General features: G+C 48.4%; 1 protein-coding gene across 1 annotated transcript; it reads left to right on the forward strand.

Annotated features, from left to right (window-relative positions):
- The first annotated feature begins 13,461 nt into the window (after window positions 1-13,461).
- Window positions 13,462-15,180, forward strand: LOC128833065 (SRRM2 protein homolog rsr-2-like). Its single transcript, XM_054020958.1, has 2 exons — window positions 13,462-13,544; window positions 14,602-15,180. The coding sequence occupies exons 1-2, from the start codon at window positions 13,529-13,531 to the stop codon at window positions 15,135-15,137; spliced, it is 552 nt and encodes a 183-aa protein (XP_053876933.1). The 5' UTR covers window positions 13,462-13,528; the 3' UTR covers window positions 15,138-15,180.
- The last annotated feature ends 276 nt before the right edge of the window (window positions 15,181-15,456 follow it).

Raw genomic sequence — 15,456 nt, forward strand, 5'->3', positions numbered from 1 at the left:
TAGGGTGATTAGATCACTGACATGAAATATCGGGACGTGGGGTGGGTGGGGGAAAGCAAAAAAAAAGCACCAAAAAAAAAAGGAAAACAAAAAAAGCCGTTTTGCAGGTGCCGGGGGAATTAGCAGGCCCTGGGCACATGCGGCATGTCCCGCCGCCCCGCAGGGAAGGAGCCGCTGGAGTGCAGCCGAGTGGGAGAGGTGCGGGGCTCCGGACCCCGGCAGCGGTGGGGGAGAGCGGCTCAGGGCCGCGCGAGTGGCCACGTAAAGTTTATCGGCTGGGGGGGGACCCCGGCCGGCTCCTCGCCCTGCCCTGTAGGGGGGTAGTGTCCCCGCCCCGTGCCAGCATGTCCTGCTGGCCGCCACAGGCCAGGTAAGGAGCTGAGTCCTGCCTTTCCCCTTGTCCTGGCTCCTCAGCTGAGCGGCATTCCTCCCCCCTCCCAGGCTTGCAGCTGTAATGCCGGCGCAAGCCTGGAGGGAGGGAGTGGTGGCCGGCTTCCAGTTCCTGGAGCTGGAAGCACCGGACGGGCAGGCAAGGGGGCTGCTCCCCCAGGAGGGAGACGGGAGGGGCTCAGCTGAGGAGCCAGGGAGAGTGGGGGACTCGGCTCCTTACCACCCCCCTACAGGGGCGAGGACCGGCCGGGGTCCACCCCAAGCCAATAAACTTTACATGGCCACTCGTGCGGCCGCGAGCCGCTCTCCCCTGCTGCTGCCGGGGTCCGGAGCCCCGGAGCCCCCCCGTCTCCCTCCTGGGGGAGCAGCCCCCTTGCCCACCCGGTGCCCATACTCACCAGCTCCAGGAACTGGAAACCGACCACCACCCCCACCCTCCCAGGCTTGCCGCCATTACAGCGGGGCCAGGGCGGGGATTTGGGGAGGGAGCCAATGGGGGGTGGAGGGGGCGGAGTGGGGGTGGGGGTGGGGCGAGAGCCCTTCTGGGAGGGCAAAATTGCTTGTTTGTCCAGTGTCCCAACCACACATTGGTCAGGACGCGGGACAAACAAGCAAATATCGGGACAGTCCCGATAAAATCGGGACGTCTGGTCACCCTATGGACAGGTGATCACATCACAAAACTACCACCACAATTTGCCCTTTTTGTTAGTCTAAGAAAAGAGGTCTAGTAAGAATTAATGTGCATTGAAAATGAACTAACTTCTCATTCGTAGAAATAGTCCATTCAGGTCAGTGGTGGGGAAGTTTACATGATACTTTGATTGTAACCTTTTGGGGGCAAGGACCGTCTTTTCATGATGTGTGTGCGTGTACACGTTGCCCAGCACAATGGGACCCCATTGCTGAATGGAACCTCTCAGAGCTCCCACAGTATAAATACTGAATAACAATTACAATTATTTCTGTTTCTGCCATCCCTGTCCTGTGTGCATAGACAGGATTTCAGTCTCCAGTGAGTACCTTGCATCAGCCTCAGGGCCATTGAAAATACTTCTTCTAAAAAAAACAATTCAACTAGTTTTGGTAATAAGTTAATTGGGAAAAGCAAACTAAAGAAACATGGGAATGGTATTTCAGTGTTCGAAGCATATAGTTTGATCTATTCATTCAACAGACTTTCCAGTAGAACAGGTGGGGAATTTTTTGATGGACCAAGTTTTTGGTCAGAAAATAGTAATTAATTGAAACCAAATTTTTAGCAACCAACCATCTAGAATAGCCAATAGGGTGGTGGTTATAACAGTCACCTAGGATGTGAGAGACCCATGTTCAACTCCTTGTTTTACTTGAGTCAAGCCAGAGACTTGAACCTGACTGTACCACATCCCAGCTGAGCATCTGCCTCTCACAATCTTTCCTGTTGGAACTGATCCATGTTGTTTATATAATTAAACATTCCTGGGGGGGGAGGGGGGAGAGAGACTGACTCTGTAGTATGCTGGTTTATGACACCCACCTACGATGTGGGTTTTGTCCCTGTGCAAGCTGGGAAAATCATTTCTCACCCAGCTTGCTTTACAAGGAAGGCAGAGAGTTCTCCAATCTTTGTCACCACAAGTGAAGCCAGATTTCATACAACCTGCTGATTGCTTCTTTACAATTTGCACTCTGTGGTCCTTTTTCAGTAATAGCATTATGATTGACATCTCTGTCTCCACAGGGAGTTCTTCTGAACTAATGGAATTTGTAGCAATTTCTGCTCCCTAAATCCCTCACCATTTTTATAGCATTAATCTATTACATGTTGCCCATGACGGTGCCTTATTTATTTCAATGATTGCTGATATTTTGTTTTGTTTTTATTCTTTAGAGTACTCTGCTTATTCTGGAAATTTAATTTAGCTAAAACCTGCCCACTTCATTCAGAAGACAGATATGGAAAAAATGAAGTTTTTAAAAATACATTAGTTTTAAGATTCCTCTCCTTTGACAGGTTAACCTGGAGTGCTATTTTGGCTTTCCTCTCATTTTCCCTTAAAAAAAAATTAAAAATAACCTCATCAAATCTTTCTGTTTAACAGGGATCATGCCAGGATTTGCAGAACCTGGATCCTCTTTACATAACAAATAAAATCACCACAGCAATTCCTACCAGCAACAATAAATTTTTAGTGACTTTTTAGTCTAGTTTTTACTAGTGCTGGATTTTATTAACAAGTTTCACCTAAAAGTTTTGTAAAACCATCTCAAACTTTGTATGCTGATTTTATTTTTAAACTTTTAAGATATACATTTAAATAATGATATACCAGAGATTCAGCTCTTAGCCTGTGGCTTAGCAAATCACTTTAAGCACATGCTTGAAGTTAAGCAATAACTTGAGTGCTTTGCTGAATTCAGGTTTGATTACTCTCAGGATTTACGTATGTGTTTAAATTTAAGCATTTTGCTAATTTTGGGGGCTTGTTTTCTAAATTTCTCCCACTGGGAATACTTATATATCTACTGGAATATTACAGATAAGAACTATTTCATTTATTTGGAAACTCGAGTAAATGGATATAATTTAATCTAAAAATAAAAATAAAATAAATAATAATAATAATTAAAATCCAGGAAAAGACTGTAACATGTATGCAGACTTGGGTTGTAGGGACAAAACTGTCACCACTGATAACATTAGAGGAAATATTGTAGGTCAGATCTTCAGCTGGTGTAAAATGGCATAGGTAGGTTGAAGTCAATAGAGCTACATTGGTTTGTACCAGCTGAGGTTCCGGCACTACGCATTTTTGAAAATCTGCTGCACCCATCTTGCATTCTTCATATTTTTGAAAGTAAAACCCACCTTGTGTCTTATCAAATGCTCCAACTTTCATTTTCATCAGCCCAACAAGTTGTTCTGCTGATAAAAATGGCTCCCAGAAGAAACAGAAGGGAGGCATAATTTTCAAAACCTGATGATTTTCCTAAAATATAACGAAAGTAGGATGAATTGAAGTTATTAACAGATTTTGCACAGGTCCAAATTTTGTGAAGAATCTGTATTTTCATGGCCAACAGTTTGCAAAACTTTCAACTTATAGTTTCACAGTGCTCTGATGTATATTTAAGTACCCAGCACTCCCACAAAGGGCTGGATTCTGCTCTCTATAGTAAATGCGATTGGACCAGTGAATGAAAACAGAATTTACTCTAATATCTAATGCAGAACATAGCTGATTATCTAGCAGGCATACTTGTTGACTAGAGTTTGTTGCTCGCTTTCAAAATCCTTGCTTTAAAAATCAGCCTTTTGTGTGGAAACAAACATTGCACAGAAGTAGGTTCCATTCAGACAATCAAAAGACCACACTAGCTCATACTAGTATATTGCATAGTGTTTGCACAAGCCATTCCAATCAACCGCCACTGCCTTTCCAGCAAATCTCCCAGGAGTAGCACGAGTTAACCACATGTCAAAGTTTTTTTCAAACATTTCCATCTGCCCCCATGAACAGTTAACCCTGGGATGGGCTCCCTATACTTCTGTGCTGGAGTCAGTGATTTGCTCAATAACTTGCAAAGTGTTGTTGGTTAGACTGCAGTTCCCCTTTCCCCAGTAATTAGAATTAATTACATTTATCCTGGGTTCAAAACTAATTAGAACACCACTCCAACACTCCTTTATTGTCCCCCATTCAATTTCTGCAAAATGTAAGCTTTCATTTTACAGCAAACTAAATTGCTAGACCTTCGCTTTGCAGCTATTCATAGATTCCAAGGCCAGAAGGGATCACCACCATCATCATCTAATCTGACCCCCTATATAACACAGAACTTCCCCAAAATCATTCCTGGAGCAGATCTTTTAAAAACATCCAATCCGGATTTAAAAATTGCCAATGACGGAGAATCCACCATGACCCTTGGTAAATTGTTCCAATAGGTAATTACCCTCACTGTTAAAAATGTACACCTTATTTCCAGTCTGAATTTGTCTAGAGTCAACTTCCAGCCACTGAATCATGTTACACTATTCTCTGCTGGACTGAAGAGCCCATTTATCAAATATTTGTTCCCTATGTAGGTACTTATAGACTGTGATCAAGTCACCCCTTAGACTTCTCTTTGTTAAGCTGAATAGATGGAGCTCCTCGAATCTATCACTATAAGGCATGTTCTTGAATCCTGTAATCATTCTTGTGGACTTTCAAATGTGAACTGATGCAGTGTGGACTTCCTGACTCTGCAGACAGAGACTCCAGAGCAAGTGCTGTAAAAGATGTGAAGTAAATCCCTCCAATGCAACTGTTAACACTGAAGCCCAACAATGACAGATACAGTGACCACGTTGTTAACTATTTCACGGTTCAAAGATTTTAGCAGCATCATCCAGCAAATATGATTATCAGTTTTGTTGGATATCATAGAATCTAGAGATAGCAAAGAGCTGTTAGGTCCTCTATTCCATCCTCCTGATAGTGCAGGATCATTCTCTACAGTATTTTCTCCACACTGATTTCCTATGCTTTGGATGATCCAGTTTTATATGAGAAGCAATGGGGTGTCTACCATTTTGTATAGGAAACCATTCCACCACCTAGTAGATTCCACTGTCAAAGTTTTTCCTGTTTTTTCCAGCCTAAATTTTATTCCATAATCCTTGTGCTACCATAAGACTAGAATAGTAGACCCACATGGGCAAAGGAAAAATTAAATGTGGAAAATGACAACTCATAGGACAAGAAAGAGAGGTAGCAACCCCGAGGGAGCTGGATCCTAATGATCTAGGCACTGGAAGAAGTAAGCAGCAGTATTATAGGGTTACCATATGTCCGGATTTTCCCGGACATGTCCGGCTTTTTGGGCTCCAAATCCCCGTCCGGGGGGAAATCCCAAAAAGCCGGACATGTCCGGGAAGATCAGGACATGCGGGCTGCGGTGCTGGGCCGGAGGCCGGGGGCGCCCAGCGCCGGCGGGGCAGAGCGCCGGTGCTGCCGGGGGACCGGGGGCCAGCGGGGCAGAGTGCCGGCGCTGCCGGGGAGCCGGGGGCACCGAGCGCCGGCGGCCGGCGGGGCAGAGCGCCGGCCAGCGCTGCCGGGGGGCCGGGGGCCAGCGGGGCAGAGTGCCGGCGCTGCCGGGCAGCCGGGGGCACCGAGCGCCGGCGCTGCCGGGGGACCGGGGGCCGGCGGGGTAGAGTGCCGGCGCTGCCGGGGAGCCGGGGGCACCGAGCACCGGCGCTGCTGGGGGCCAGCGGGGCAGAGCGCCGACCGGCGCTGCTGGGGGCACCGAGCGCCAGCAGGGCCGAGCGCCGGCGCTGCCGGGGACCGGGAGCGCCGAGAGCCGGCGGGGCCAGGGGGTGCTCGGCGGGGCCAGGGGGTCCGGGGGGTGCTGAGCGGGCTGGGGGACTGGCGGGGCTGGGGGGTGCTGAGCGGGCCGGGGGGGCCAGGGGGTGCTCGGCCGGGGTCCGGGCCAGGGGGTGCTGAACGGGCCGGGGGATGCTCGGGCGGGGGTCCGGGGGCCAGCGGGGCCAGGGGGTGCTCGGCCGGGGGCCGGCCCAGGCTGGAAACGCCGGGGGGGGGCAGCCTGGGCCGCTCCTCCTCCCCCCACACACCCCCTTACCTGCTTCAGGCTTCCCGCGAACATTTGAAGCAGGGGAGGGGGCGGAGTTGGGGCGGGGACTTTGGGGAAGGGGCGGAGTTGGGGCGGGGCTGGGGTGGGGCCGGGGGCCGGTCGAGTGTCCTCCTTTTGGAGGCTTGAAATATGGTAACCCTACAGTATTACAATAGTGCCATGAGGCCCCAGTTGGGATTGAGGCCCCATTGTCGTAGGCACTGTAGAAACCCCAAATAAGGAGTAGACTTCCACCACTTTTCCTCACTACTATCACCCCTACATCTATCAATGTATTTAAACTCCTGTCATTGCATAAGTGTGTTTCCCTGTGCTCTACCCCAAAACAATTCTACTACCAATGCCTTTGTGACAGCCTAGCAAAGATGCAAATCTTATGGTATCAATACAGAATAAATGTAATTAAACCCAGAAGAACTCTTAAAAATTCTGATATGATTCTAAATCTTTTAAAATGCGGGATAGTAGATATGAATAAATTTTCACAATGCACTAGCAGCAGCTGGAAATATTCTTACTGTTTTTGCCCTGGGGGTAAATATTAGCCCCTTGGTTCATCAATATGCCCTTATCATTTTAGATCTCCAGCTCTCCCATTAATCAATTTTAAAGATATTCTGTAGCAGGAAGAAATCACCCTACTACACATATTTTCTAGCCATCTTTTCCTTGAAAAATAAAGCATCAGCATTTCAACTAGGATTTTTTATATGAAAATAGTTAAGGAAATGCAACTAAGAAAAGCCTCTTTGAACTACCTCCAGTCCCAGATGGGTGCACAAGCCTCAAAACAGAAATCATCCACCAAATATTGTACTGCAAGCTGCAAATGCTGATTCTTTCCTGAGGCCTCTCAGTTATTCAATCACTTAAATATCTTTTTTTGTTAATGTATCATAAATTCATCACCAACTTCCATGGGTGTATAAACAAATGTTATTCTGACCAGGCTACAAAACAGCAAACAATACAGTGGATATGTTTGAATAAGCTAGTACATATACGCTTCTGGAGCCCAACCAGTCCCAGTATTTCCTCCCCAACTCCCAGTCCCAGTTTCTCTCACCTCCTGGTATAGCCCCTTCAGTCCCTGTCTCCACCACTACCCAGCTCTTTGTTCCAACTTACTCCACCCCACCAACTCTCCCAAATCTGTCCCTTGTCCCTTCTGCATTTGAGTCAGGCAGCTTCCTTCTCCATTCTGTCCGGGCCCAGAGGAGGGAGCATTGAGAACAGCCTGAGAGAGGCTTTTTGGTCTCCATTCCAGTGCCAAGCTGCCCCAGTCTGCGGCAGCTAGAAGCAGACTTGCAGGAAAAGTCCTGCCGAGTCTGTGTCCCTGGGCTGGAGCCTGCTCAGTGCAGATGAAGTCTTTGGAGAATTTAGCTGTGACACTCTAACACAGGGGGGTCTCAAAGTCCCGGCCTGCGGGCCATCTGAGGCCCGAGAACCTCCCCACTGCGGCCCGTGGAGGAGAGACACATGCAGACATGCTGCCCGATGTCTGCTGCAGGTGCTGCCCACTCCCCCCCACCCCGCAGCTCCCATTGGCTGGGGGAGAGGGACAGAGATACCATCACTGGTCACCGGGCAGAGTCAGCCATGGAGACAGCATCGTTAGTTGCCGGGCAGAGTCAGCCATGTAGGCAGCATCACTTTTTTCCACAATGAATATAAACAAGTCAAAATACTGAACACAACTATCTGATGCACACCTTGCTGGAATCCTGAAGGTTTCAACTGCTCAATCACTGAGGCCAAACATCAACAAACTGACAGAACTGAAGCGTTGCTAGGTGTCTGGCAAACACTAAAAACTCTCTGGCAGGCAAAGAATTGTATAAAGTTATATGACAGTTTTATTATTTCTAATAAATTCTAAATAAAAAATACAATATAAACATTTTCTTTTCTGAACACCATCTTCAGTGACATTATTGGCCCGCTGGGAAGATTTGAGGACTGGCACTGGCCCTAAGGTAAATTGAGTTTGAGACCCCTGCTCTAACGTGTCTTTACTGAGCATGTGCAAACAGATTTTTCAGAGGATTATGGCTTGATCAAATTTGCGTGTCTTTTTATCAGGACAGCAAAAAGCATATCCCTGAGACAAAGACCACTCTCACAGCTGAACTTCAAGTCCCTGCTCTTAAGCTTTTTTGAGGACACCAGAATTTGTAACATGGGCAAAAACAATATATTTTTCTTTAATCTTGTTCTTGGAAATCACTAAACCATTTTGGCTGAAACGTTCCTGAAAAATTCACCCTGAAGCCAAACCCAGCATGGAATCTTTCAGCTCAAATGGTTTAAGTCTGGCAAAGTTATAAGCAACTGGAAGCAGGCTCTTACAATGGGAAGTGTTGGGCGGTCTTAATTATAGGGATTGCTCTATCTCTGCCTATAATGATAGGAATCCTCATTACATCAATGACAATGAGAGAGTTAAAGAGATACTCAGAGGGTTCCTATTGCTTCACAAGACCTTACAGGTGTAACCCTTCTGCCCATCTAAGTTGGCAGCAACAAGGGCCGGGTTCTGTATCTAGGGGTTCCGTTTCAATAACGCAATGCAAAACCGACTCGAGCCCCCACCCAGTGACCTGGGACAATTACATACCACCCCCTGGGCGCCTCTAAGAGGCAATACTTCCCCTCTCGCAAGCACAGAGTCTGAGTGTAACAGAAAATGTTTAATAACATGAGGTAAACGACATCAGCGTTAAATTGGAAAAACACCACAAACAGGCTTCATGAGCAAAAAACTCACCCCAGCAAATCGGGCTGTGTCCTTTCCCTTTGGTTCTTGAAACCAGCAACCCAAGGATCACCAAAGTCCCAAAAGTCCAACAACCCCCCAAAGTCTCTTGGGTCCAGCAACCCAAGGATCACCAAAGTCCCCAAAGTCCAACAACCCCCCAAAGTCTCTGTCCCTGGTCAGTGCAGCCCCAGAGTTCAAGCAGGGGGGGGGAGGTACGCAGGGTGTTAAGGGGCACCTTACGTGATCCAAGGCCGACCGGCTGCCTCTCCGTGGGGTTCCGCCGCAGCCTTCTCCACAAGCCGCTCCACTCCGCCAGCTGTCCCATGAGCCGCTCCCGCCGTCCACAAACTGCTCTGGCAGCTGCTCCGCTCTGCTCACCGACCTGTGAGCCACTCAGCTCTGCTCCACTTCAGCCGTTCCTTGGGCCGCTCCCACAAGGCTCCGCTCTGCTCGCTGCTTCTCCAGCCGCTCCACCCTGCTCACCGACCTGTGAGTCGCTCAGCTCCACTCCAACCATCCCCATGAGGCTCCACTCTGCTAGCTGCTTTGCCAGCCACTTAGCAATATAGCTTCAGGCTCCCCCACTAGTTAACACAGCCTCAGTGATCTCAGCTCTTTTGTGATTTCAGCTCATAGTAGGGGAGCCCCAGTGCTAGTACACCATTGGCCCAAAGTGAATTCAGCTCAGCAGTCTGTAATTAGACTTCTAATGGAATCAAAGTTAGCTCTGACATTCAACAGTGGAGAGAGGAGGTAGTGCAATTGGTGTTTCAGCCCCTCGGGGAGGGGGCCATACCATCAAGTACAAATACCTGTCCTCATCCTCTCTCTATTCACTGGGTTTTGTAACCCATGCCCCTTGTCAAGCAAGTGCTACTTAGGTAATGGTGATGGACTCACTCAGTCCTTCTGTCATACAACAGGTTCACTACCCTTGATTCACAGAATCAGGGTAACAAAACTTTATTCTTCCTGCCCCAATAACAAAGAAACTGGGGATCCCACACCAGCCAAAGTAACCACTTTGAGTTGCTGTTGTTTCATGCCAGGCGAGTGGGTGTGCCTATGCAAACAAGATCAGCCCCTGGAGTTCTTTTCCACACTCGCCATAATTCACCACCAGATGTCAGGGTAGAGCTCATCCTGACTCTGCTTACACAGGTACAGTAAGTGGGAGATGTACCCCTTGTTTAATCAAAGACATGATCCTGCAAGATACAGTATATTTCAGGCTCCTCAAAGTCTCAGCATCTTGCATGATCGGACTCCTAGGATCACTGAGAAAAAGGTAAGTCTTTATTAGGTTCTGTTGGGATCTGATGTGTCACCACTGAAATCAGCAGAAGTCTTGTTATTGACCTCAGTGCTGACGAGATCAGGCCTAACAAGCTTTTAGCGAGCGCTTACAAGGTATGACATTAGGTCATTGTCTGGTTCCCTCGGAATATCAGAACTTGGCTGAGACTGAGCAGTAAATATATTTCTAGTTCAACTTGGCATCATGGGTGTAATTGACCTTTCCTGTCTACCACTATCCTTGGCAGCAGCCATCACTCTTCTCATCACAAAGTTTGTGACAATGCAGAAGAGAAATGGGGATAGTAGGCAACCTTGCTTTACCCCAGTAACAATCTTAGATCGTTCCATGTCTCTGCTTTCTGCAGGCACACTTGTCATACGAAGCTTTTATCAAATTAACAACCTTTGCTGGAATTCCAGTGTTTCGGATGTTCCAAGAGCTTCTCTATGGACACCATCAAATGCTTCCATAAGATCCATGAAATTAGAATACTAATAGAAGATAATTGTCAAGCCTTTCTCAATAAATCTCAAGGTGGGAATCTGGCTTGAACACAACACACTGGCTCAAAATCCAGCCTTTTCTTCCCTGAGTACTTTGTCAACAGCAGTGTTGTAAGCAAGGCCAAGTAAGCACAGCTACGAATAGTTTTCTGTCTGATGGGAACAAAGGGGATGAAGAGAAAGTGTAATTTAAAAACAAACAAGAGTGTGACGGTGATCTGTTCCTGCTGGAAGTCAGACACTATGTGCTTGAGCAACACATCCAGAGGGGTGAACTGAGCCACATGCTTATTCATGACAAAGTCCTTGGACTGAACTCACTGCAGGTTCAGAACTAGTTAAGGTCCAGGGGACAAAACTCTCATTGACTTTGGGGGGACAAGATTTCATCCCAGGATCATGATAAAAGCCAAGGCAACAAATTGCTAGTGAGATTGCATTATACGCAATGGGCTTTCAGCTACTATTGTTCACCAAAGTTCTTTGCTTAACAAGCATGTATGACTATGAACACACCCAAGAAAGAAGGCAATTATTTCTCATGTGAGCTCCTCAGGCAGGGACAATCTTTTAGTCTATGTGTATGCAATGCCTAGGCCAATGGGATTCCAATGCTGATTGGAGCCTTTGGGCGCTCCTGAAATACAAATACTAAATAAAATAATACTAAGAACAACAACAACAACAAAGACAAGACGGACAAAAATACTAAAGAAAAGTGTTAACTGAGAAGGAGAATGGGACTTGGAAACATGGTGAGACTGGGACTAGTTGGGCAAAGAGACTAGGAGCTGGGTCGGGGGGCATGTGGAGTTATGTGTCCCCCCCAGATTTCTGCTAGTGTTTCCTGGCTGGGCCCCCTCCCTGTGCAGCAGCTCCTGGAGCTGGCGAGCTGCAAGGTGTGGCCACGGGGAGAGGCAGCAGCAAACAGCTGGGAGCTGCAGGGAGGAGCCGCTGAGAGTAGGGTGGGAGGGGCGTGACTCAAGCTGGGGCGGGGGGAGTGAACCTTTAAATTGTGCCTGCCCCCACTATCAGCAGGTACCAGTCGTCTCTGCTGAGACCGGTTGGGAAAGGACATTGGACTGGCAGCCAGGGGTGGAGGTTGGGACTGGGAGCCAAGGTAGTACAAAGGGACGTTGGGACTGGCTGGACAAAGAAACTGGGACTTGGAGCAGTGATGGGACTGACACTGGATGAGAAGCTTCAGTGAGAATTGTTATAAGCCTGTAGATTTGCATGACAGAGGAGAAGCTCTGTTGCGCTGTTATTTATTCACAGGAAGATCATAGTTCAAGCATGTAATTTATTCAGAGCAAAGCTGACCTAACCAAATATTTTATTAAACACAATTATATTAAAACAATACTGACACCAGGGTACAAACTGACACCAGAGGAGGAGCCATGGGGAAAGAGACTGGGATTGACTGAGCAAGAAAGCTGGGACAGGGAAAATGAGTGATGGGCAGACAGAGCTAAATGAGTCATCATCATATGGAGGGGCAGCTGGGATTGGACTGACTGGGCCAAGAGACTAGCAAAAGGACTTGCGGGGAGGGGAGGTTGAGAACTGGGATTCGTTGTGAGGTGACAGATGTTTGGAGGCCGGGGGGAAAAGAGACAGCTGAGACAAGGAGCTGTGGTGTAGTGGGGATTAGCTGAGCAAGGAGACAGGAAAGGGGGGAGTAGAGAGACTGACTCAGACAGGGAGCTTGGAGTGGCAGACTAGGACTGGCTGGGCAAGGAGACCGGGATGAAAAGCTTAGGGAGTGGAGATTGGGACCAGATTGAGGAGCCACAGGTGGGGAAGAGATAGGACAGGAACAGAGACAGCTTATAGGGGATGAGGCAAAAAAGGTCAAGGTTGGGGGGAAATGGGGAAAAGGCTCTATACCCAGAGCACACTCCCCTCCAGAGCCTAGAATGGAATTCAAGATTTCTGAATCTTGCCATTCTTCTGCTATCAGCAAATATCTGTGAAATTCTCTGGCAAAGTTTCTCTCTCCTCTTCCTGTAGTGCCAGTCCACATAGAGAATGACAATCTATGGCCTGGTCTACACTACGACTTTAATTCGGATTTATCAGCTTTAATTCGAATTAACCCTGCAACCGTCCACACAACGACGCTATTTATTTCGATGTAAAGGGCCCTTTAAATCGATTTCTGTACTCCACCCCGACGAGCGGAGTAGCGCCAAAATCGATTTTAACATTTCGAATTAGGGATAGTGTGGCCGCAATTCGGTGGTATTGGCCTCTGGGAGCTATCCCACAGTGCATCATTGTGACCGCTCTGGACAGCAACCTAAACTCGGATGCACTGGCCAGGTAGACTGGAAAAGCCCCACGAACATTTGAATTTCATTTCCTGTTTGCCCAGCGTGGAGAGCACAGGTGACCACAGATAGCTCATCAGCACAGGTAACCATGCAGGCTGATAATCGAAAAAGAGCACCAGCATGGACCATGAGGGAGGTACTGGATCTGATCGCTGTATGGGGAGAGGATTCAGTGCTAGCAGAACTTCGCTCTAAAAGACAAAATGCAAAAACTTCTGAAAAAATCTCCAAGGGCATGATGGAGAGAGGCCACAATAGGGACTCTGAGCAGTGCCGCGTGAAAGTCAAGAAGCTCAGACAAGCCTATCAAAAAACAAAGGAGGCAAATGGTCGCTCCGGGTCAGAGCCGCGGACATGCCGCTTCTACGCCGAGCTGCATGCAATTCTAGGGGGGGCTGCCACCACTACCCCACCTGTGATCGTGGATTCTGGGTCGGGGATAGTCTCATCAGCGACGCCTGAGGATTCTGCCGATGGGGGAGAGGAGGAGGAGGAGGAGGAGGATGAGCTTGCAGAGAGCACACAGCACTCCGTTCTCTCCAACAGCCAGGATCTTTTTCTCACCCTGACTGAAGTACCCTCCCAAGCCTCCCAAGCCAGTACCCAAGACTCTGACCCCATGGAAGGGACCTCAGGTGAGTTTACCTTTTAAAATATAAAACTTGTTTTAAAAGCAAACGGTTTTTAATGATTACTTTGCCTGACTTTGCATTCGCGGTCAGTTCAGCTACTGGAAAAGTCTGTTAACGTGTCTGGGGATGGAGCGGAAATCCTCCAGGGACATCTCCATGAAGCTCTCCTGGAGGTACTCCGAAAGCCTTGCCAGAAGGTTTCTGGGCAGTGCATCCTTATTCCCTCCTCCATGGTAGGACACTTGACCACGCCATGCTTGCAGCAAGTAATCTGGTATCATTGCCTGACAAAGCCTGGCAGCGTATGGTCCCGGTGTTTGCTGGCATTCAAGCAACATCCGTTCTTTATCTTGTTGTGTAATCCTCAGGAGAGTGATATCACTCCTGGTAACCTGGTTGAAATACGGGAACTTAATTAAGGGGACAGAGGTGGCCGTTCCTACTGGGCTGTTTGCCTGTGGCGGAAAATAAATCCTTCCCTGCAGTTAGCCAAGCGCAGATGGGAAATTGGGCCTGAGTTTTTCGCGTTTGGCTAGCAGGGATCTTCCCTGTTACCAGCCACGCGGTGGGGGGAGGGGTACCGTGATCATCCCAGAGAATTCATGGCGGGAGGGGGGCGGCGGCGGGGGGGTGGTTAGTTTGGTGCCTGCAGGGATCTTCCCTGATACCAGCCACGCGGTGGGGGGGAGGGGTACAGCGATCATCCCAGAGAATTCATGGCGAGGGGGGGGGGGGTTAGTTTGTTTTCTGGTGCTGCTGAATGTTAACAGAAAAACCGCAGCACTCTACAGGCTATGCTTGGTATGTGGGAAAGGAGGGCGCAGAAGCTGTAAGACAATGGCTTACCATGGCCGCATGCAAGCCGAATTCTGTTGCCCAGACCTGTGATCTCTAGCAGCAAAGCCACAGGCACTCAGCATTAAGAGGCAAAATGCGACCTTGCACAGAAATCACATGTGCTATGTAATGTGAATAGTGTTGGTCACCGTGAAAGAGTATAAGCATTGTTCTGCAAAATGTAGCTTTTTAAACAATTCTCTCTTTTTTCCCCTCCCTACAGCAGCTGCAAATTCCTCAAGCCTCCCTCCTCCATCCCGAAGGTTATCACAGATAAGGCGTCGTAAGAAGAGAACGCGAGACGAGATGTTTTCTGAAATTATGGAATCCAGCCGCAGTGACAGAGCTCATCTGAATGAGTGGAAGGAAACAGTTTCAAAGTATAGGAAAGAAGCCAGTGAACGTGAGGACAGGAGGGACCAACGTGAGGACAGGAGGGACCAACGTGAGGACAGGAGGGACCAACGTGAGGACAGGAGAGACGCTCGAGATGAGAGGTGGCGGCAGGAAGACCAGAGGAGGCAGGATGCAACGCTGGGGCTGCTGCGTGAGCAAACAGACATGCTCCGGCGTCTGGTGGAGCTTCAGGAACGGCTGCTGGAAAACAGACTGCCGCTTCAGCCTCTGTTCCACCCTCCCCCCTCCCCATGTTCCGTATCCTCCTCACCCAGACGTGTAAGAACGCGGGGGGGGAGGCTCCGTACACCTTCCCATTCCACCCCAGTAGACAGCCCAAGCAAAAGGCTGTCATTTTTTTAACCCTTTCTTTGTGGCTTTTTCCTTCCCAGCAATCCTCCTCCCAAATACCACCCGGGTTCCCTCCCTCTTTTTCTAATCTATTAATAAAGAATAAATGATTTTTAAATGATAGTGACTTTATTTGGTTTGAAAGAAAGATGGGGGAAGGGGGAGGGTGGGTTCCTTACAGAAAATCAGTCAATAAAGGGGGCGGGTTTTCATGAAGGAGAAACAAACAGATATTTCACACTGTAGCCTGGCCAGTCATGAAACTGGTTTTTAAAGCTTCTCTGATGCACAGCGCTTCCTGGTGTGCTCTTCTAATCGCCCTGGTGTCTGG

This window comes from Malaclemys terrapin, chromosome 2 (genome assembly GCF_027887155.1).
Source record: "Malaclemys terrapin pileata isolate rMalTer1 chromosome 2, rMalTer1.hap1, whole genome shotgun sequence".
Lineage (NCBI taxonomy): Eukaryota > Metazoa > Chordata > Testudines > Emydidae > Malaclemys > Malaclemys terrapin.